Source organism: Eptesicus fuscus, chromosome 15, assembly GCF_027574615.1.
Source record: "Eptesicus fuscus isolate TK198812 chromosome 15, DD_ASM_mEF_20220401, whole genome shotgun sequence".
In the NCBI taxonomy this organism is placed as follows: Eukaryota; Metazoa; Chordata; class Mammalia; order Chiroptera; family Vespertilionidae; genus Eptesicus; species Eptesicus fuscus.
Genome location: NC_072487.1, coordinates 54,550,005 through 54,571,916, shown reverse-complemented (window position 1 = coordinate 54,571,916; position 21,912 = coordinate 54,550,005). Strand labels below are relative to the sequence as shown.

General features: G+C 40.3%; 1 protein-coding gene and 1 pseudogene across 3 annotated transcripts in view; one reads left to right on the top strand and one right to left on the bottom strand.

Moving 5' to 3' along the window:
- Window positions 1–21,912, bottom strand: part of TMEFF1 (transmembrane protein with EGF like and two follistatin like domains 1) — a 104,607-nt gene that overhangs the window by 71,914 nt on the left and 10,781 nt on the right. For all 3 annotated transcript variants that reach the window (XR_008558333.1, XR_008558334.1, XM_054727478.1), the window contains exons 2-3: window positions 9,233–9,342; window positions 1,940–2,069 (exon numbers count right to left, since the gene is read on the bottom strand). Coding sequence is in view for 1 of the 3 variants with exons in the window: in XM_054727478.1 (XP_054583453.1) it covers window positions 1,940–2,069; window positions 9,233–9,342 (240 nt within the window). In the remaining 2 variants the exon portion in view is untranslated. The remainder of the gene's footprint in view (window positions 1–1,939; window positions 2,070–9,232; window positions 9,343–21,912) is intronic.
- Window positions 6,142–6,687, top strand: LOC129151716 (ferritin light chain-like; annotated as a pseudogene).

The window sequence follows — 21,912 nt, the reverse complement described above, 5'->3', positions numbered from 1 at the left end:
AGTATTGGCTGCTATGCATGGGCAGCAAGCCATTGCCTGGGAACATCATGACTACTCTGCTAATGAGGATGAGTTCTGTATTTTCACTGTACACACGCCTTCCCCAGCCCACACAACTCCACCCATGCCTAGGATTATGATGTACCTCCCTAGGCAGGGCACACTGCCTTCCAGTTGAGAAATAACTGACCTGGCTAGAAACAGACATGTCAGATAAATGAAATACAGTGAGGCATATACATAGAGATATGCACAAAGTGCAAACAAACTCTGCCGGGAGACGGCATGGAAGAAAGATTTCACAGAGGAGCAAAGGCTTAACCTCGATCGTAAATCATTAAGAGTTTTCAAGTAAACAAAAGAAAATGCTACTTTTAGCACAGGGAATAGGCCCAATCAAAGAGCAAATGACAACAATAACACCGGCCCATCCAGCAAACAACAAAATTGATATAGTACCTTATAGCTGAGCTCATTCAATCCTCATTTAGCTACCCCAAGAGGTGATATCCATTTAACAATTTGGGGCTCCGAGTTTGGTTAAGGGACTTGTCCAAGTCATACAGTAAATAAGAGCTGGAGCTACTTCAAAGGCAGGTTTTTTAACCCTTATGCGGTGCTCTTTCCAATTTACCACTCTGCCTTCTAATGTTTAACATTCACTGCCTATCAAAGCATTTGGTGTCTTAAATACATACTCTTCATAAATGATGCACAATTAAATGGGGACTAGAGAGCTCCATGTTCCTCTGTGGTCTCTAAATCAAGTATTTGAAACACAACATATGTAAGAATCACACCAAATGATAGTTAACTGGCCTAAGAACACAATAATTTCACCAAGCACCTAATGATTTAGTGTCTGGAAAAGAATCTGGCCTTGCCCAAAGAGATGTCTGGCCTTGGTCCTCAGCTTTCGGAAGGTAATCTATGTCATACTGTATAGAAGTGTCTTGTTTAGGAAAGGTACTGACCACATCAGATCTTAGGGTGGGGCCGGCCACATTCAACAGTCTTTGGGTTAGAGACCAACCACGTGATTTAAAGTGGGGGCTTTGGAGTTTGAAATCAACCACATAGACAATCAATCAATCAATCATGCTTATGTAATGGAGGCCCAATAATAACTCTGAACATAGGCACTCTAATAAGTGGGAAAGAAAGGAACGGATACATCATCATATAAGGGTAGTCTCTACCTTTACTGCTAACCTTCATACAATAATTCTAATTACAATACCTCACCTTCCTCACTGCCCCCAAATACAAATGCAAGTAAGAAACTTACATTAATGCCTTCCAAAATCAACCACCACCCATTCAGGAAGGAAGTAAATACAAACAAGTAGGAGGAGGGGGGTGAAAAGGGTTGACAGACAGAAAAAGAAGACAGGAAAAGAAGAGCTTGGAAAGAGACACATCCTGGGATGCCACCAATGGCTTTCTATGAATATTCCCCACCCCTCCCGCCCACCAAAAAATAAAAATCAACAAAATGGGGCCCATATCATGTTCCACCCCAGATCTTATTCTAATAGTCAAACCACAGGCGAAAGAAATGCCAAGTCCCCACAAAAAAGGGCATTAAGCATCAAAAGTATACTGAGAGGTCGATACATGACCACTGGGGGTTAATAGAATGAAAGGAATGGATACATCATCATATAAGGGTAGTCTCTACCTTTACTGCTAACCTTCATACAATAATCCTAATTACAATACCTCACCTTCCTCACTGCCCCCAAATACAAATGCATGTAGGAAACTTACATTAATGCCTTCCAAAATAAACCACCACCCACTCTTTCCCCCCACTCCCCACACAATCCCCACCAATCCATACAGCAGTTCTGAGACTCCACCTCTGACTACAAACTTCCTTTTAGAAAATACGGCAGAACCATTTCTTGCATTTACTCAGAAGAAGATCACAACATACCAGAGTAGCACGGTCCTCTTGCTACTACTGTGATCTCTTTCTGGTGCTTACAAGCAGCTCTTCTGAGAAAGCATTCATTTTGATATGTGTCCCCATTTGATGCACAGACGGGAATGTAATTTGTATGGCACTACAAAACAAACAAAAAGAAATATCAGAAATAGGCATGAATATTAATAGTTTATTTTGTATTCATGAGTGCAATACCATAGCAGTATGACACACTTCTAACTACAGGATAGCTTTTTCTTTTATTTGGTTGAAAAAAAAGTTAGATTACTTTCTCCTACCTTCTGCACATTCATAAACTTCTGAGAATTTTGTGCCATTTTAAAATGTATTATTTCGTTCACAAAACTGAATGCAACTTTTAAAATGATATAAGTAAAAATACAGCAAGAAAATTATATACCATATATGTACATATATACATATATATATACTAGAAGCCCGTTGCACGAAGATTCGTGCAATAGACCTTCATTCACCTGGCTGCCTGCACCAGTTTTCCACTGGCACTAGGGACCCAGGCCTTGGCTCTGGCCACCACCTTCCGCCTTCTTTCAGGGTCGGGGCTTGGCCCCGCGCCACCAGCAGCAATGGGAGCGGCGGGAGGCCCTGGCGTCTCCCGCCGGCCCCGGTTCCCTCAGTCGCTCAGCAATCGGAGCGGTGGGAGTCCCCAGCACCTCCCACCGGCCCCGCTTCCCGCAGCGATGGGGGGCGGGGCAGCGCGTGGGGGCCGCCATCTTTACTGGGTTAATTTGCATAGTGCCCTGATTGGCTGTGGGCATAGCGAAGGTATGGTCAATTAGCATATTACTGTTCTATTAGGTAGGATTCTCAATTTCTTAGAAAAAATAAACATTCATAAAGTAAATCCTAGAACAAAACATCAATAAGTTTTTTAGATTACTTGTCATGGTTTTTTATTTCTATTATTTTGTGTATTCCTCAATTTTTCTCCATTGCACAAGATTTACTTTTATCATTTATTTACTCTTAAATATGACATGCTACCACAGGTCAAGCACTGGTAAAAACAATCTCTAATGAAATATTTTATGAGCAAGTTTGCATGCTATCCATTATCAGCAGACTCCTACAATAACTTCAATTAAAATTAAAGTTTTACTATATTGCTTCAATTATTCATGAATCACATCCCTCTATTCTCTTGCCCTAAATTGTACATAATAACTTGTATGATGTCTGCAGGAGTCAATTTTTTTTTTTAATTAAACAATGCATAGTTGTAAAGGAAATCATAAGCTCCAAGATGTCAAGTGCTACCTCTATGAACTTTTCAACCAACTCTTTGCTCAACAAATGCTTAATGACTTTTTAATGGTGTGCTCTCAAAGGTGTTAATAGCGCCCCCTAGGCATAGGTGCCCCTATGAAAGACTTTTGGGTTCTTAGAATGATACTGTCATTTAGCAGAAAGATTTTTTGGCTGTTACAATGATAAAGCACATTACGGTCATTTAGCAGATGGATCCCATGGATGCTAGCTAGATGTATGTCCTGCAAAGGAAAAAACAGTACCACACAACAAAGACACACACACCATACAATTTCTGAATGCTTCTCTAGCCATTCACATGGGAACTATGGCAAGACTTACTATAGATAAATAAGCCTGCTCTGCTATAACTTAATTTTTATTCTAGCATCCACCATACCTCTACATTTTTGTTTTTAGATATTTCTGCTATAAAATTGCAATAATCTTTAGTAAATCAAAACATTCATTACAAGTAGATAGATATAAACATGTGACTACTGTATTGTCTTCTACTGTAATCATGCCCAAGCATTTACATGTTGAATAATTTATAGTAGGATAATTTTACTATAAATTTTTTATTTCTCCTTTACATTGCAATTATACAATATATTGATTTCTTTAATTATGTGTTTATGTAGGTTGCATTATCTATGAATTTCATTAAAGAATAGTAAAGAAACAGGATACAAATTATTGGTTATAAAAAAGGGTCATTAAGTCTGATAGGGCTGAAAATCTCTAAGGTAATAGCAAACATTTATTCAAGACTTTACATCTAGTCAACACCAGTGACAAGTTATGTCCTATCGAACTTAAATAGCATAACAATCCTGTGAAGCACATGACTTAGTGCTTAGAGCCTGGGATCTCATGTAAATGATTTCCAATCCTGGGTCCACCACCTATGTGACTTTGGGCTAACACTAGTGTCATTTTCCCCACCTGGAAAATGGTAATATAATAATATCTATCTAATAAAGATGTTATGAGGATTAAATAAGAGATAGTCATCTTTAGCATTTATATCTTGCCACAGTAAATTCTCAATAAACATTAGCTGGTTTGGGTATTGCTATTATCATTTCTGACTCTTAAGTAGGCCCGGGGTCATAGCTAATAAGTGGAAGACTTCATTTCCTCACAATTGATATTCTCTACACAAGTCATATGTCACCTGGTGGTAGCAACAGAGGACTTAACATAGCCTGGGCAATGTCCCTCAAATTCAACCTAACAAGCTCATACCTAGGCGTGAGCATAGGAGAGGAGAAGTAGACCGGCTACTCCTTGGTCAGTCCATTTCCAAGGGTCTTTCTTAGGAACCTCTCCTTATGCTATGGGAAAATTAAGGGATGTGGGCAATTTTGGCATGGCAACTCCTGACTTAGGCACTGACTCTAGCCTAAGGTCTGCCTCCTCTATACCATCTCCCTTCCTGGGGAAAAGAACTCTCCACTATACCTTCTCTTGAGCAGGAAGAAAGTGTTTTTGAAGTAGTTTAGAAAATAAGAAAATAATCATGTTGTGATGGTTGACTTAGTGCGTCAATTGACTGGACCCCAGGTTGCCCAGATTAAACATTATTTCTGGATGTGTCTGTGAGGGTGTTTCTAGATGAGATTCACTTGAATCAGCAAACTAAGTGCCCTCCCCATTATAGGTGGGATCATCCAACCCACTGAGGGCCTGAATAGAATGAAAGAGTGGAGGAAGAAAGAATTCCCTCTCTGCCTAACTATTGAATGGGAACATGGGTTAGTCTTCTGGTTCTCGGGTGTCCGACTCAGACTGAGACTTCCATTATCAGCTCACCTGATTCTCAGATCTTCAGACCTGGACTGGAACCAAGGGGAAGAAAGAAAACAGGGAAAACATCATAGGCACTCCTCTTCATATATTACCCAAGTTTTAATGGAAAGATGCCGTACTGATCATTTTTCTTTGTACCAAATTAATAAAAGTAGCTTTGTGTACATAATGTGGCAAAATATCATAGCTTTTATTTGTAGACTAAAAAAATTTTAGACTTTATTTAAAATCCTGTTATTTTTTGTTATAATTACATTCCTGAAAGCTTATATTAACACTGAAAGCATCCTAAATCATAACCAAGTTTTTTAAATGAATTGAAAGATATAGCTAAAGCACCCTCTTATGTTTAACTGGCTTATGAGGTCATTGTTCTTAAAATGGCAAGAGTCTATGTCATTTATAAGCTTATAAGGAGGCAGAGTAGTAGTCAAAGGAAGTAGTCAAACAGGATCAAATCAGCTGTAAGCCCTTAGGCAGTTTGCTCCTACAAGGCAAGGAACTTGAAACATCTTTATATCCTCAGCCTAGCACGTAGCACAAAGCAAGCACTGGATAAATGTCTACTGCTCTCAACTCCTAACTTTTATTTCCCTTTCCTTCTTTGCCACCAGTAAGAATGCAAGGGATTCAGACAGATCATGAGAGGATTTTCTAGCCGTTCAAGCATGTTTAAAAGGTCAAAAACACTATGCCTTTAAGAGTTGTAGGGAAAGACTTTCAAATAATGAAAATCAAAATCATAAAGACAAAAATAGACAAATATGATGTGAAAATTTAATACTATCAAAAATGAAAATGACAATAGGATAACTTCTTTAAAATACAGAGTTCTTTCCTGTAATCTAAACTGAAAAGGAACCATCTCTAAGGTAAACCTACTAAGTGATTTAGTGCTTAAAAGGGAAATTAGGCAGTGCCCTCGGTGGTCCCGGACCTGTCTCTTGCTTCAACAATGTTTGGACAGAACAGACCCAGGGACGCCCCTTCCTCCAGCCTCCGGCCACTCTCCTCCGTCTCATCCAGTCACCACCTTCAGAACCACCTCTGGGACCAGCCAACACACCGGGGTTTTTTCTACCTTAACTCCTCATTGCCGAACAGCCATGAGCTCCTAAATTTGCCAGAATTATTCCACTGAGGTGGAGGCTGTGGTCAACCGCCTGGCCAACCTGCCTCTGCGGGCCCCCCACACCTGCCTCTCTCTGGGCTTCTATTTTGACCATGAAATGTAGCTCTCGAGGGCATGGGCTGCTGCTTCCACAAGTTGTCGGAGAAGAAGCGCGAGGGCACTGAGCGTCTCTTAAAGATGCAAAACCAGCGCGGTGGCCGCATTCTCTTCCAGGACGTGCTGAAGCCTCCCCAGATGAGTGGGCAAAGCTCAGGATGCCATGGAAGCCGCCCTGGCCTTGGAGAGGAGCCTGATGCAGGCCCTTTTGGGTTCTACCCTCGCACCTCATCACCGTGACTTCCCAGAGAACCACTTCCTGGGTGAGGAGGTGAAACTCATCAAGAAGGTGGACGACCACCTGGCTCACATCCTGGCTCACATCCGCAGGCTGGCCGGCCCCCAGGTTGGGCTGGGCGAGTATCTCCTCGAAAGACTCACCCTCAAGCACGATGAGGAGTCTTTGGAGCCCAGAGGCCTTTGAGAGGCCCCTCTGCATCCCCTGGTGTCTGGCTTTTACCTGAGCCTCTCCCGGAAACTACTAGCCGTTCTTTTAACCACCCTGAAGCCCTCTCCATGCATTGGACCAAATGAAACAATAAAGCTTTTTGCAGGGAAAAAAAAAAAAGGAAAGAAGACACATTGGTATAAGACAGACTATTTCTAGAAGGAAATATAAGAAGTAATAGATGTTGCCTCTGAGAAAAGCAATTGGTAGTCTGTAATGGTAGGAAGACGTTTTTCTTTATAGTATCTACTAGAGGCCCGGTGCATGAATTCGTGCACTGGTGTGGTCCCTCGGCCTGGCCAGTGATCAGGGCAATCAGGGCCATCTCACCCAGTCCCAGTCGGAGCCAATGGGGGCTGGCCAGCCGGGGAGGGACCAAGGAAGGTTGGCCGGCCAGCCCACGAGGGACCACAGAAGGGCTCCAGGGCATGTCTGGCCCTCTCACTCAGTCCTGATCAGCCGGACCCCAGTAGCAAGCTAACCTACTGGTCAAAGCATCTGCCCCCTGGTGGTCAGTGCGCATCATAGCAACTGGTGAACCGATCCTTCGGACACTTAACATATTTTGCTTTTATTATATAGGATATTCTTATATATTGTTCAAGTTGTTTACTATGAGCATATAGTGTTACTCTTTTAAAAATATCAAAACAGTACCTACATGTAGATTCTTGTGAGATTATACAAACTTTTATATATATTATATATATAATATTTAGAACAGTTAATGAATAAAATGCTCAGCACAGTAAACAATATATAAGTGCTCAAATAATGTATTGTATATCATGTACACACATACATATACATATGTATAACACATACTGTATGTATGTGTGTGTGTGTGTGTGGATATATATATATATATGTGTATATATATATATATATATATATATATATATATATCTACAAACCACTATAAGGGAAAAAAAATACTCCCCCAAATAGGCAAAGAATATGAAATATTAATTCACAAAAAAGTAGCCAGTAAATATTAAACATTTTTAATAGCTCTGGTTATCAAATTAAAATGTTTTTTGCCTTTCAGATTTATAAAATGTAAAAGGACTTCAAAATCTACTACCCACAAGCCGAGGAGAAATAAGCAGTCTAATATATTGCTATTGGTGAAAATGTTAATCTGCCCATAAGTATCCCATTCACCCAACAATTCCACATCAAGGAATTTAATCTAAGGAAATTAGAAGACAACTGAAAGAGGGAAACAGCTCCAGTCTTCTTGATACAGGGTGGCTAAAACACTAATAAATAAAAAAATTAAAAAAACTACAATCTTTCTGGGTTGCAGAACCAGAGGTCAGAGTTCAGGACAACTGAAAAGTGAGAGAGAAAATACCTGAAAGGAGAATCAGAGGGGAGTCCAGCTTCTGTATACAAACTCAGACCAAATCTCTGGCTGACTTCTGAACCACTCATGGGGCATATTCCAAGCCGCCAAGCTAAGGCTAAAAAAAAATGAACTGATTTTTGTGTTGCTGCCACAATAGGGAAAACAAGATTTTGCCATTTGAGTTCAGCCAATTCAACTGTTTCATAAATGAAACAGTGGGTATGATTAGAACAAGATTATGATTGGGGCGGGGGGGGGGGGGGGGAGACTCTTGTTCCTTCTTTGTTTCATCTGAAATCCTGAATCAGGGACCATCTTGTGAGCAACATTCTAAAAACAGATTATAATTCAATCATGTAAAATGAACAAAAAGAAACAAATGAGTGTAACACATTTTGCTTCCTTTCTTTTTTTTAAATATATTTTTATTGATTTTAGAGAGGAAGAGAGGAGAGAGAGAGAGAGAGAGAGAGAATATCAATGATGAGAATGAATCATTGATCAGCTGCCTTCTGCACACCCCACACCAAGTTCAAGCCAGCAACCCAGGCAAGTGTCCTGACTGAGAATCGAACAGTGACCTTCTGGTTCATAGATCAATGCACAAACACTGAGCAAATCTGGCCGGACTTGCTTCCTTTCTTTTTACTTCTTTTTAAACAATAGAATTACAACTAAAACAGCACCTGATAAGCAAAGATCTTAGTCTGAAGTTACCTATTCTAGTCCATCTCTAACCGTGACCTACCCTCGGGCATCAAGTCAGTGATGTTCTTTGGCCTAAAAAGATGAGAAAGCAGCAAATAAGGAGGGAAAGAAATGGACTAGAAAGAGAAGGAAAGGGGGGAAATGTCCACATTTTAAATAAGAGACTCAACTACAACCTGTACTTTGTTTCCCTTCGGTGACAATTATACATTTGAATAGAACTTTAATATTTTTTCAAAGCATCTTCACATCTGCTATTGTCAGACTCTCCATTTACTAGTAGTTCAAGGAAAGAAGCACAGAAGATAATAGCACTTCATCTGGTAAGAAAGAATTAGTGGGCTGTGAGCCCAACATCCTTGTGGGGTCCAAGGTGTTTTAAGCTTTGTAATTTGAAGAATGAAAAATTATAAAACATGAGAAATGTAAAAAAGATTTCAAAATAGGGTTGGGTTTTCTCACCTGAAACTGACATGCACATTTCAAACCATCTCCATCTTCTTTACATACGCCTCCATATTTACATGATGATTCATCACAGACTCTTACATCAGACTCCCTCACATTTAATTCTGTAAAAGAGGAAAAATTGTTTCTTATATATGTGTTTGTCTTTTTGTAACAAAATATACATATATAAGTAAATGAAAAAAGAAATCCTTAAAATTTATAGAGCATTTCATTCACAATAATAATAATAATAATAAGACATAAATAACATACAAAAAGCAAGTTCTATAGGACACAAAATATTCAGGATTCCCCAATGAGACTCTTGCATAATAAAATGCAAGTAATCCAAACCAAAATAAAATGCAAGATTTAAATTTCAGGATTTCACAAAATTCCAAAGGTAAATCAACAATTTTTCTATTTTAGACTCCCAAGGCCTTAGGGTAATCATCTTAGTATTGTTTTAATATTTTAAATTATTTTTCTAATGATTGCTACTTTTAAGGATAACAAATAACTACACAATATATACAAATATGGATTCATTATGTTGTAACCTAAAACTAATATATCAATTAAGCCTCAATAAAAAAAAAAAAAAAGACAATTCACATCCAGAATAACGCCATTTATACAAAGCTCTAAACCCATGAAAAATAAAACATTGTTTAGTTTAGGGGTATTCTTTTTTTAGATGATAAAAATATTACATGACGCCAGAACCGGTTTGGCTCAGTGGATAGAGCGTTGGCCTGTAGACTGAAAGGTCCCAGGTTCAATTCCGGTCAAGGGCATGTACCTTGGTTGCAGGCACATCTCCAGTGGGGGGTGTGCAGGAGGCAGCTGATCGATGTTTCTCTCACATCAATGTTTCTAGCTTTCTATCCCTCTCCCTTCCTCTCTGTAAAAAATCAATAAAATATATTTTAAAAAATATTACAGGACAAGATTTTAAGCATTTTCAATCATCATTTAAGAAGTCAAAAAAGATAAAAGAGAAAACGGAAAAAAAGTAACTTAAAAAAGTAATAATTATTGTGGTACCTAGAATAAATTTAGGATGATCGTTATTTACTCTAGACAAATAAACCACTTTAATTACAAAGGAATTATAAAGTGAACTTGAATTTCATACAATAGGTATATGTGGAGCATTTATGTGCAAAAAATGAAAGAGATTCAAAATCTATCAGACTTAAAAATTTTTGATCACTGATTTAATTTTTTTCTACTACAGGAAACGCAGCCAATACTAGCATTCTGTGGTCATTTTGCTCCTACTCCAAGACTGTCAGTCTTGCTCTAAAAGCATCAAATTAAGGTTTCCAGGAAACCAAATGAATTGCTTCAAGGTAGTGCTATGTAAAGCTGCCAATCATGCGGAATTGGGTAAAAACCACTACAAAGCAATTTTCACATTTTGCATGTGGGGAATGAGAGCTACAACAAACGCTTTTATGCAAACAATAAACAAATGATTGTTTAAAAAACACATCCTGGTGCAGTGGGAGCAGAGAGGCCTAAGTTAGCTTCTGACTGACACCCATAGCTGAAACTCTGGGAAGGGCTCGGGTCTCCTGCAGCTCTAGATCAAGGTGAGGTCTTGGCAAGCAGATCTCAGGGAGCAATTCTCCAGCAGCAATTCTCCAGTGATCCCTCATCCCTAGAGGAGCTAGGAGTCCTACCTTAATAGGAAAAGGTAAAAGTCATGAAATTCTGATTATTAGTCATTTTACTTTATGCCTATCCTGCTATGAAATCCATGTTATTTTCCTGTGGTAATGTATTAAATGTGGTTACTTATTTGATCAGAAGCAATTAATTATCTACTATGTAACTAATCCTATGCTAAGAATTTGGGACTCAGAAAAATACATAAGAGGGAGCTTATGATCTTGCTAACATATGGAGCAATTAGTGATGAATTCAATGTAGCCTATAATAAAGAGGAGAGCTGTGTAATACAGACTATGACTGCTCTTGAAATTTCAAGAAGTAGGAAATTAAAAAAAATAGATTTGAAGCACAGGGTGCAATGTCAGAGATGGTTAAGACTTGCATTAATCTTGAAAAATTAGTAAGACCTATATTCTGATTATAAAACTAATATAGGCCAAGCCGGTGTGGCTCAGTGGCTGAGCATCGACCTATGAACCAGAAGATCACAGTTCAATTCTTGGTCAGGATCCCCAGTGTGGGGCGTGCAGGAGACAGCCAATCAATGGTTCTCTCTCATCATTGATGTTTCTATCTCTCTCACCTTTTCCCTTCTTCTCTGAAATCAATAAATATGTGTTTTAAACTAATATAGGATCATTATACAGAATTTAGAAAATATGTTTAAAAATAAAGAATGTTTGAATTGCCCCTAATATGTGAGTCATATCAAAAGAGAGAAAAGAATGTTCTTATCTAGGAAAACAACCTTAGTGAAAGAGACATACATCATTTAATAGTACACACAAATATTAATACCATTGGTTCCCAAACTACAGATATTAGGAAAACTAGTGTCATAGACTAGCGTGTACCTTCATCTTTTAAAAAAAGTAAGAATTTCATTTCCTCAATGGAAAGAATTTTCTCATTTTAGAGTTTTCTTCGTTTATATTTCTAAATTGTCAATATCTGAGATTGCCAGCTGTCAACAAAACTAAGGTTTGACAAGTAAGAATATTAATAGAAAATTCCAGCAGTGTTTTATGAGAACACATCATCCTGAATGTCACAAGGTCATGAATGTACCTTTTGATTTGTTTTGTTATTGTGGTAGTCACTGCTAATGGCCTACTTTGAATCTATTCTCCCCTTCTTACTTAATAAGGGAACCTCGATTTTGTCCAGGAAAAAAAGGTACTCAGCTAAATAATCTGTATTTCCCAGATTGCCTCACTCCCGTGCCACAGTTCCTACGTAAGCACTGCCCCTTCCTCCCTCGTTCTTCCATTCCTCTTCCTGCCTGGAGAGCCTGTGCCCAAGGTTATGGCAGCTATCTTACATGCAAGCAGATGAAAGCTACAAGTTAAAGAGAATTAGGGAATCACCACAACTACCCTGATTTCATCCCTCCAGACTTACTGTAATAAGAAATAAACAAACACAAAAAATAAAGCCCTTATTCAAGCCACAGGTTATTGGCACGTGTAATTAAACACAATCCTGATATAATGATTGCATATAAATTTAATTAAGATAACTTCCGAGCAAAAGTCTTAAGTTTATGCTATGTCATGTAATAAAATTGATTTATCAAGACCATCATGACTTCCTGGTGCTCTGATTCCTCAGAAATATGAGAATCACAGCCTTAGCTCAAACTCACAACAGGAGGAATTCTATTTTGAGATCACCTTCTGAATGTTATTTCAAGTATTCTGTACAGTACCAGCCATCAAGAGGGGATTCTACTCCCTGTCAGTGGTGATGATGATTACACACCTGCCTTCCTGAGCCCAAGATGGACATTCAGCAAAATAGATGAGCCATTATTGAAGCCCTCAAAACTCAGCTCTCCAAGTAGAAATATTTTACACAAAGAAGCATTCAGAAGAGTGGCTCTAAACAGAAATATTTTGCTTTGGTTGCAAATCTGCCCATCACACAACTCCCTACATGTAAGACTTGTCTCAATTTTCATTAACATTTCAAAGCTGGGGAAACAATACACACTAGGGGAGGGACCCTCCTTACCTATGAACCTGAGGTGTCAAAATCCCTAACTTTTGGCAGCACTGACTGGATTCAGGCTGCAGTTCAAAATGGGACCCGTTGGCCCCCTAGAATAATATTTATGACTTTTCTACCTCCCTTCCATTAAACAGAGTGCAGTTCTGAGAATCTTATGAGTTAACTAACACAGAGAGCCAAAAGTGATTAAACTATGCAAGCTGTTACAGCAGAATTCGGGGCTTCTCAACCTGGGCACTACCGACATTTTAGGTTAGATTATTCTTTGTTGTAGGGGACTCTCCTGTGCACTGGAGGGTGTTTAGCAACATCTACCCATTAGATGCCAGCTATAACATTTCACAAAAGTGAAAATAAACTGTATCTATGAAAACAAAATTGAATGCTATTAAAAGACTTTTAAAAAAGCAAGGTACTTTTTAAAAACCGCTGTTGCATTAGGTAAAGACAAGATAAAAATCTAGACTTCTGCATCCATAAGTCTATCAGTTCCTTTCTTAAAAGATTAAAACTGGAATTTATAATCAATGTATTATGAATGGGGTTTATTCAAGAAAGGGAAAATTTCAACTATTCTCAAAAAAATTTGCCCGATGGTGTGGTTCGGTGGTTAAGCATCGACCAGGGAACCAGGAGGTCACAGGTTCGGTGGTTAAGCATTGACCAGGGAACCAGGAGGTCGCTGGGGGTGTGCAGGGATGTTTCTATCTCTATCTATCTCTTTCTCTCTTTCTTTCTCTCTCTCTAAAATCTTTCTTTCTCTCTCTCTAAATTCTGCAACTTTGTTCAAAATGTTGTTTAATAAGTTTATATCTTTTAAGTTAAAATAAAATGCCACATACATTTATGAATCATTTTTGTGACTCCCCACTTTAAATAACTTTATTGATTAACCAACTAACTATCAGAAGCTTACGGCAGCAAGACAAGGGGGCCTCCTACTATACAGAGTGAGGCAAAAGTAGATTTACAGATGTCAGTATGTAAAACACAGTTTATTCTTGTATTAGAGGCCCAGTGCACAAAATTTGTGCACTGGCGGGGGGAGGGTTTGTCCCTCAGCCCGGCCTGAACCCTCTCCAATTTGGGACCCCTCAGGGTATGTCCAACTGCTGGCAGTTGGACATTGCTTTCACAATCTGGGACCGCTGGCTCCTAACCACTCGCTTGCCTGCCTGCCTGCCTGCCTGATCACCCCTAACCGCCTCTGCCTGCCTGATCACCCCTAACTGCCTCAGCCTGCCTGCCTGATCGCCCCTAACTGCCTTTGCCTGCCTGCCTGATCACCCCTAACCGCCTCTGCCTGCTGACCTGATCGCCCCCTAACCACTCCCCTGCTGGCCTGATCGCCGCCTAACTGCTCCCCTGCCGGCCTGATCGCCCCCAACTGCCCTCCCCTGCCGGCCTGATCACCCCCAACTGCCCTCCCCTGCTGACCTGATCACCCCCTAACTGCTTGCTCCCCCACACCAGCCTGATCTCACCCCTAACTGCTTGCTCCCCCTTGCTGGCCTGATCTCGCCCCTAACTGCTTGCTCCCCTGCTGGCCTGATCGCCCCTAACCACCTCTGTCTCGGCCCCTGCCACCGTGGCTTTGTCCAGAAGGAATTTGGACATCTAGAAGATGTCCAGTCGACCCGGTCTAATTAGCATATTACCCTTTTATTAGTATAGATTATCATTTATTAGTCACTGTATTCTTTCCCATACGAACATGTGTAAACCTATTTTTGCTCACGCTGTCTATAAAAATGTTCTGCCCTCAGCCATCCCATTATGTTATCTCATCTTGTCTCTTCTCCCTCAGCAGTCTCATCCACTCCCACCACTCTGAGTCTTCAAATCTGGTTTCCCCCAACCTTATTAAGCCATCTCATCTGTTTTAGCCCATGCTATTTCCAGTCTCCAGAGCCTACTGGGGAAAGCCCTACAAATTAATGCTCTCAAAGTACTTACCAACATGTGGAAATCTTTAGTGCACTTCTAAGTGATTCCTTATTGACTCCCCCCAGGACACGTTCAAACTTTTTACCTTGTTCTTTAGAATAACCCAATTTCAATGGATTTATACACATTGTTGAGATGTTACTAGCACTTGGGAAACCTTCCATTTTTTAGAAAAGCACAGCAATCCAATCTGACAGGACCCCTGTGGGACGGTTTCACTCCCAAAACAAGTCCAGCTTTTTCCTGACCCTGCAGCCAATTGTCTAGGAGACAGTTCCACAATCTCTACACTGAAAACACATTTAAAACATTTAAACACTTAAAATACCCCACACCAGGAAATGGTGTGGTACAGCCATGGAATATTATACAGCTATTTTATCTGACAATATGAAAATATGCAGATGAATGTCAAGTGACAAAGCAGAAGACAAAACTTAACAAAAGCACTATGATTGCGCATGAAAAACACATGTAGGAAAATCCAGCCATGAAAAAACAAAAATGGTAACAGGGACTGTGTAAACAGCCAGTTAAACGATGATTTCTTCCTCTAGTCTATATAGTTGTATGGGGGTACAGGGGGTGATTTCTAACACAACCCCAGAGACAATTTGCTATATAACTGACAAAGCATTAGTTTGGAGGTCAGTAGGGCCAGGTTCACGTGCTAGCTCTTCACCTTTTAGGATATTAACACCTTCCTTAGATATTGTAATGGTTAGATCTGTACTAAAAAGCCTAGAGCAAATGGGTATTAAAACTTCGCTTCTTTTATTTCCTCAGACCAGTGGTCGGCAAACCGCGGCTCGCAAGCTACATGTGGCTCTTTGGCCCCTTGAGTGTGGCTCTTCCACAAAATACCACGTGTGGGCGCGCACGTACGGTGCGATTGAAACTTCGTGGCCCATGCGCAGAAGTCAGTTTTCGGCCTGGGCGAGTCTATTTTGAAGAAGTGGTTCTAACGCCGAGCCACACTCAAGGGGCCAAAGAGCCGCATGTGGCTCGCGAGCCACGGCTTGCCGACCACTGCCTCAGACCAATGTGAGGGACACCTTGAATGACACAAATGACTAAAAAAAAAAAAAAAAAGCCACTTCAGGGTAAAATTGAATAATAGATTTGGTAAACATTGACTCCAGTCTCAGGAAATGGGATGAATTTGAAATTAAATTCTCCTCAACTTATTTACTAAATTAACCAGTAGTTACCCTATCTAATTAAAGGGTGATATGCAAATTGACCGCCACTCCAACACACAATATGGCCGCCCCCATGTGCTCAAAGATGGCTGCCCCCATGTGGACACAATATGGCCTCCACAAGATGGCCAGCAGGCGAGGGCAGTTGGAGGGGGACCAGGTCAGTAGGGGAGGGCAGTTGGGAGGGACCAGGCCTACAAGGGAGGGCAGTTGGGGGGGACCAGGCCTGCAGGGGAGGGCAGTTGGGAGGGACCAGGCCTGCAGGGGAGGGCAGTTGGGAGGGACCAGGCCTACAGGGGAGGGCAGTTGGGAGGGACCAGGCCTACAGGGGAGGGCAGTTGGGAGGGACCAGGCCTGCAGGGAGGGCAGTTGGGAGGGACCAGACCTGCAGGGGAGGGCAGTTGGGAGGGACCAGGCCAGCAGGGGAGGGCAGTTGGGAGGGACCAGGCCTGTAGGGGAGGGCCATTGGGGGTGTCCAGGCTGGCAGGGGAGGGCAGTTAGGGGCAATCAGGCCAGCAGGGGAGCAGTTAGGCATCGATCAGGCTGGCAGAGGAGTGGTTAGGGGGTGATCAGGCTGGCAGGCAGAAGCGGTTAGGGGCAATCAGGCAGGCAGGCAGGCGAGCAGTTGGGAGCCAGCAGTCCTGGATTATGAGAAGGATGCCCGACTGCCCAGTGGGATCGGGCCTAAATGGGCAATCAGACATCCCTCAAGGGCTCCCAGATTGGAGATGGTGCAGGCTGGGCTGAGGGACACATCCCCCCACCCCCCCCCATGCACGAATTTCATGCACCAGGCCTCTAGTCTTCAACTATAAAGACATGAGGGAGAAAATAACCTGTATTCAGTATTTCATGATACAAAACCAAAAGCAGTTTACATTAATATTAAAAAGCATTGACAGAGATGACTAAAACTTCTCTAAGCTATATTTATGCAGAGAAATTTCACATATGCCACACAGTTATCTAACTCCAATATTTTTCATCCCATTCTACATACTACTCCTGTCAACCCACCCTTTGTTAAATGCCACTTTGATGGTGTCAATCGTCCACCGAACACCTACCATCATTCCCTGCTGCCTCCTTCAGTTCTAAATGCCTGTGTCAGGATGCTCAGCCAAGGTGACGAGGAGGACAACCTACTGCATGATCAGAAAGGAAAAAAGACCTAGATCCCCAGCTGGGTACTAAAGGTATTCACGGTCTTTCTAGCCCTATCCAGCCCCAACCCAAGGTCCTGAACTGAGGTACTCTCTCCCATACTCCTATTTCTGACTAGCTTGCCAAACCTGTGTGTTTCCTTCTCACAGACCCATAAACTAAATCTGATATATTACAGTTTTTTAAAAGAATCTGCACACTTCCTAACATGATAACATGAAGTTTTTTTTACAAGGCAGATTTTCAAAAATGTAAAACACAACTTGTGTTTTAATGCCTATTTTAAAAATTTGGAAGGTATATACACCAAAATAGGAACCATAGTTATTTATTAGGAAAATTTAAACTTTCTCCTTTAATTCTATATTTTTCTGAATTGAGTTTTACAATGAACTTTTATTACTTTTAAAATCAGATCAAACAATTATATACTACAACATGTAAGAACCTTTAAAATATATGTTACGTTAAAAAAAGCCAGGCATAAAATACTGCATACTGTATGATCCCATCCATATGAAATGTCCATAAAGATACCAAATCGCTTTGTGGTTGCCTGGGGATGGGGACAGAGAAATATTGGGACTGACCTGTAAATAGGTCTGGAAATTCTTTTGGGGGTAATGAAAATGTTCTGTAATTAGATAGTAGATAGTGGTGATGGTTGCACAACTTAGTGAATATATTAAAAATCACTGAACTGTATACTTTAAAGTGGTAAAATTTATATTATGTGGATGATATCTCAATAAAAATAAAAATAATCTTAAAAATCAGATAAATCGTATTAAATTTTGAAGAAAAAAAAAAAACAGGCATTATAATCTGGTATTTAAGGAGCAGACCCTAGAACCACCCCATCTAGATGAGGATCCTGGCTCTGTCACTCATCAGCTGTATTTGACCTTGGTAATTTACCTCTGTGCCTCCATTCCCGCATCTGTACAAGAGGATGATAATAGTACCTGTCTCATAATGTTGACGGGGACCTAAAGACATGGAAGGCACACAGAGCAGTGCAGAACACATCATAAGGGTTATATTAAAAGTTAGCTTCTCTCCTGGCCAGTGTGCCTCAGTGGTTGAGCATCGACCTATGAACTGGGAGGTCACAACTGGATTCCCAGTTGGGCACATGCCCGGGTTGGGGGTTCCATCCCCAGTGGGGGGTGTGCAGGAGGGCAGCCAATCAGTGATTCTCTCTCATCATTGATGTTTCTCTCTCTCTCCTCTCCCTTCCTCTCTAAAATCAACAAAAAGATATATTTTTAATACATTTTTATTTATTGCAGAGAGGAAGGGAGAGGGATAGAGAGATAGAAACATCAATGATGAGAGAGAATCATTCATTGACTGCCTCCTGCACACCTCCCACTGGGGATCGAGCCACAACCCAGGCATGTGCCCTTGACCAGAATCGAACCTGGGACCTTTCAGTCCCCAGGCTGACGCTCTATCCACAGAGCAAACTGGCCAGGGCAATAAAAATATTTTTTTTTTCAAATCCACTATGAAGTGAAAAAAAAAAAAGGTTATAAAACTATATAAAGAGTTATAATCCTATTTTTATTTTGCAACATATATGTTTATATTTTAAGATTTTCTAAGTACATTCAACACATTTCCTCCAACAAAATTTTTTAAATATCAATAAATAAATCTGAACACAAGAACATCGTCCTCTGCCTTTATTTTTAACCACTATACCTTAGTGTCTGCAACACTAAGTGGAATAGGAGGTAGCCAGGATCCAGGGAAGTCACCCACAAATACAAAAATCCACAAAACACCCGGGTGGCACTGGAGAACACGATATTAACTATTTTAAAAGAGAATTTTTAAAGTACTTCACAAAACTCCGGTGCATTAGAAAGAGCACCGAGTTGTTGGGGTTCTAACTATTTGATTAAGTACATGATCTTGGCCAATCCCAGTTGCCTGGAGTAAAAACAGGTATAATAATAATCCCTTCTAGGACTGCAAGGACTAATTGAGATAAATAATACTAAATTTTGATATTTTTGCCAAACATAGCTGATTAGTGAGATCTTTACAAAAGAGCATTGGAAACTATAAAGGATACTTCTCATCTTTGGTTGAACCAACCATAACCCAAACTTTAAAGCAACCACAACCTTAAACCCCAGCAAAATGTTGTAAAATAGTGAAGCATTAAAAAAATAATAATAACTGAGTCTAATTAAATGGCAATTAGGAAGCACTATGGCCTGAACTAGAAAAGGAAAGCAATAATGGTAACACAATTGCACCACCTAAAAAATATCTCAAATTACTCTGAAGAGAAAAAATACTATGAAAAATAAACACAGGACACTAAACAACTGAGCTGACTAGTGAACAATGAAGAAACTACATGTATCAATAAGGCTGTAAACAACAGAACTGATATAGAAATATCAGCAGTTTAGATTCACTTACAAAACAGTATTAGATGAAAGCTGACAAGACAAAATAAACTGAATTTTAAAATTCTGAAAGGAGATCTGACCTGTGAACAATAGTGACTCCGGGTTAAACAAAAAGTGCCAAAACAAACACTAACATCAAGAAAAAGGTTCAAAATGTTGCTGGTATAAAATGAAATAACTTCAGCATAAACATTAAGTTATCAGAGAGGCAGATGGCAATCATCACACATTTCTGTACATTTTTCCATATTCCTCAAATTTTTTACATCGTACAAATACTGCCTTTATAACCAAGAAAAAAAGTGTGATTTTTTTTTCTTTTCCTTTTTTTTTTTTTTTTTGAAACCATGGAAAAGAGAGGCTCAGAACACTTGCACAAAAATGAGAGAAATGGAGCTGTGGCTGAAAGCATAATACCTGTCAAAGTTTTTGAAATTGGAAGAATATGCTAAGAACTTCAGAACCTGAAATGACTTTTCAAAAAATGATGAAACAACTGAGCCATGAAAAATACATGACAATGGTAAAAACTATATATTAAAATAGTAGCAAAGGATTAAAATCATTTGATAAACTAAAAGCAAATGCTAAGGGAATTTTATAATTTAAACATAGAATTTTTAAGTGCATGAGAAGTAGGCCGAGTCCTGAATGCTTCATTTCTCCCATGAGAGAAGCTAATAATGAAACTAATAGTAGGAATAATGAAAACAATTTTGTTAGAACAATGTTTCTAACAACGAAAAAAAAAAAAAAAGAGGGGAAGGAGGAGGATGGATGACATTACCTTCCAATCCAGCTTTAAAAAAAAAATGAGAATTCAAATTCCATTAAACAAACCACATATGTATACTGGAGAAACGAGGGATAAAAAAAATATATGAACTTAAAGGAACTTATCTCACATAAATGTTTCTCTCTCTCCCTTTCCCTTCTTTTCTCTCTCTAGAAGTCAATTAAAAAAAAAGAAAGAGAATAAGGTTGGGTATAATAAACGAAGTTAAAAAAAAGACAATAACAAAGGCTAGGATGTGGAGAAACTGGAGCCATCAGACATTGCTGATGAAAACATAAAATGGTACAGGCACTTTGGAAAACAGTTCAGCAGTTCCTCAAAATGTTAAACACAGAGTTACCTTTGACCCAGTAATTCTAGCCCTAGGAATAAATCCAAGAGAATTAAAAACATATTTCTACACAGAAACTTGTACATGAATGTTCATAGCACCATCTATATATATAAAAAGCCTGTGGTCATGATGCCCTAACACCGTAATGACCGATCAGCAAGAGGCTGTGTGCGCGTGGCCAGGCACGCGCGCGTGGGCGGGGACTTGACTCTGGAGGACTTGACCGGAGGTGTGGGTGGGTTTCTGGGTCCCGCCTCCCACTGTGGTGGCGGCGGCCACGGGACTCTTTCTCGGACTTGCCTACCGCAGCGCCAGCGGGGACTTGACCAGGAGGTGCATCAGGGGAGTCCCGCGGCGCCGGCCACAGGGCGGGACTCAGGGGAGTTCCACGCAACGCTGGCCCCGCGGGGTGGGACTCCAGGACTTGGGGCAGTCCCACGTGGCGCCAGCGGGGTCCTGGGTCTCGCGTGATTTCGCACACTGGGCCCCTAGTTATTCATAATAGCCAAAAAGTGGAAACATCCCAAATGTCCATCAGCTGATGAAAGGATAAACAAAATGTGATATAGATATATACTATATATCTATCTACCTACTTAGATATATAGTATGTGTCTATATCTGTATCTATGCAATGGAATATTATTCAGACACAAAAAGAATGAAGTACTAATACATGCTACAACACAGATGAACCTTGAAAACACAATGCTAAGTGAAAGAAGCCAGTCACAAAAGGCCACATACAGTATGACTCCACTCATAGGAAAGGTCCAGAATAGGCAAATATACAGCAAAGATAGTAGATTAATGGTTGCCTAGTGCTGGGGAAGTGGGGTTTGGGGAGTGACTGCTAAACAATATGAAATTTCTTTTTGGGAGGAAGATATTCATGTTCTAATACTGATTGTGGAGACAGCTGCAGAACCTTGGGGCTATATTAAAAAAACTAGAGGCCCAGTGCATGATTGAATCATGCACGTGTAGGGTCCCCTACACACTTTCGCTTTTCGCAGTGGAGCTGGGTGCCTGTCTGCTCCGGCACCAGGCCTTTCAGAAGCCTCCAGCTCGGCGGAGGCTTCTGAAAGGCCTGGTGCACCAGCAGACAGGCACCCAGCTCCCCCACTTTT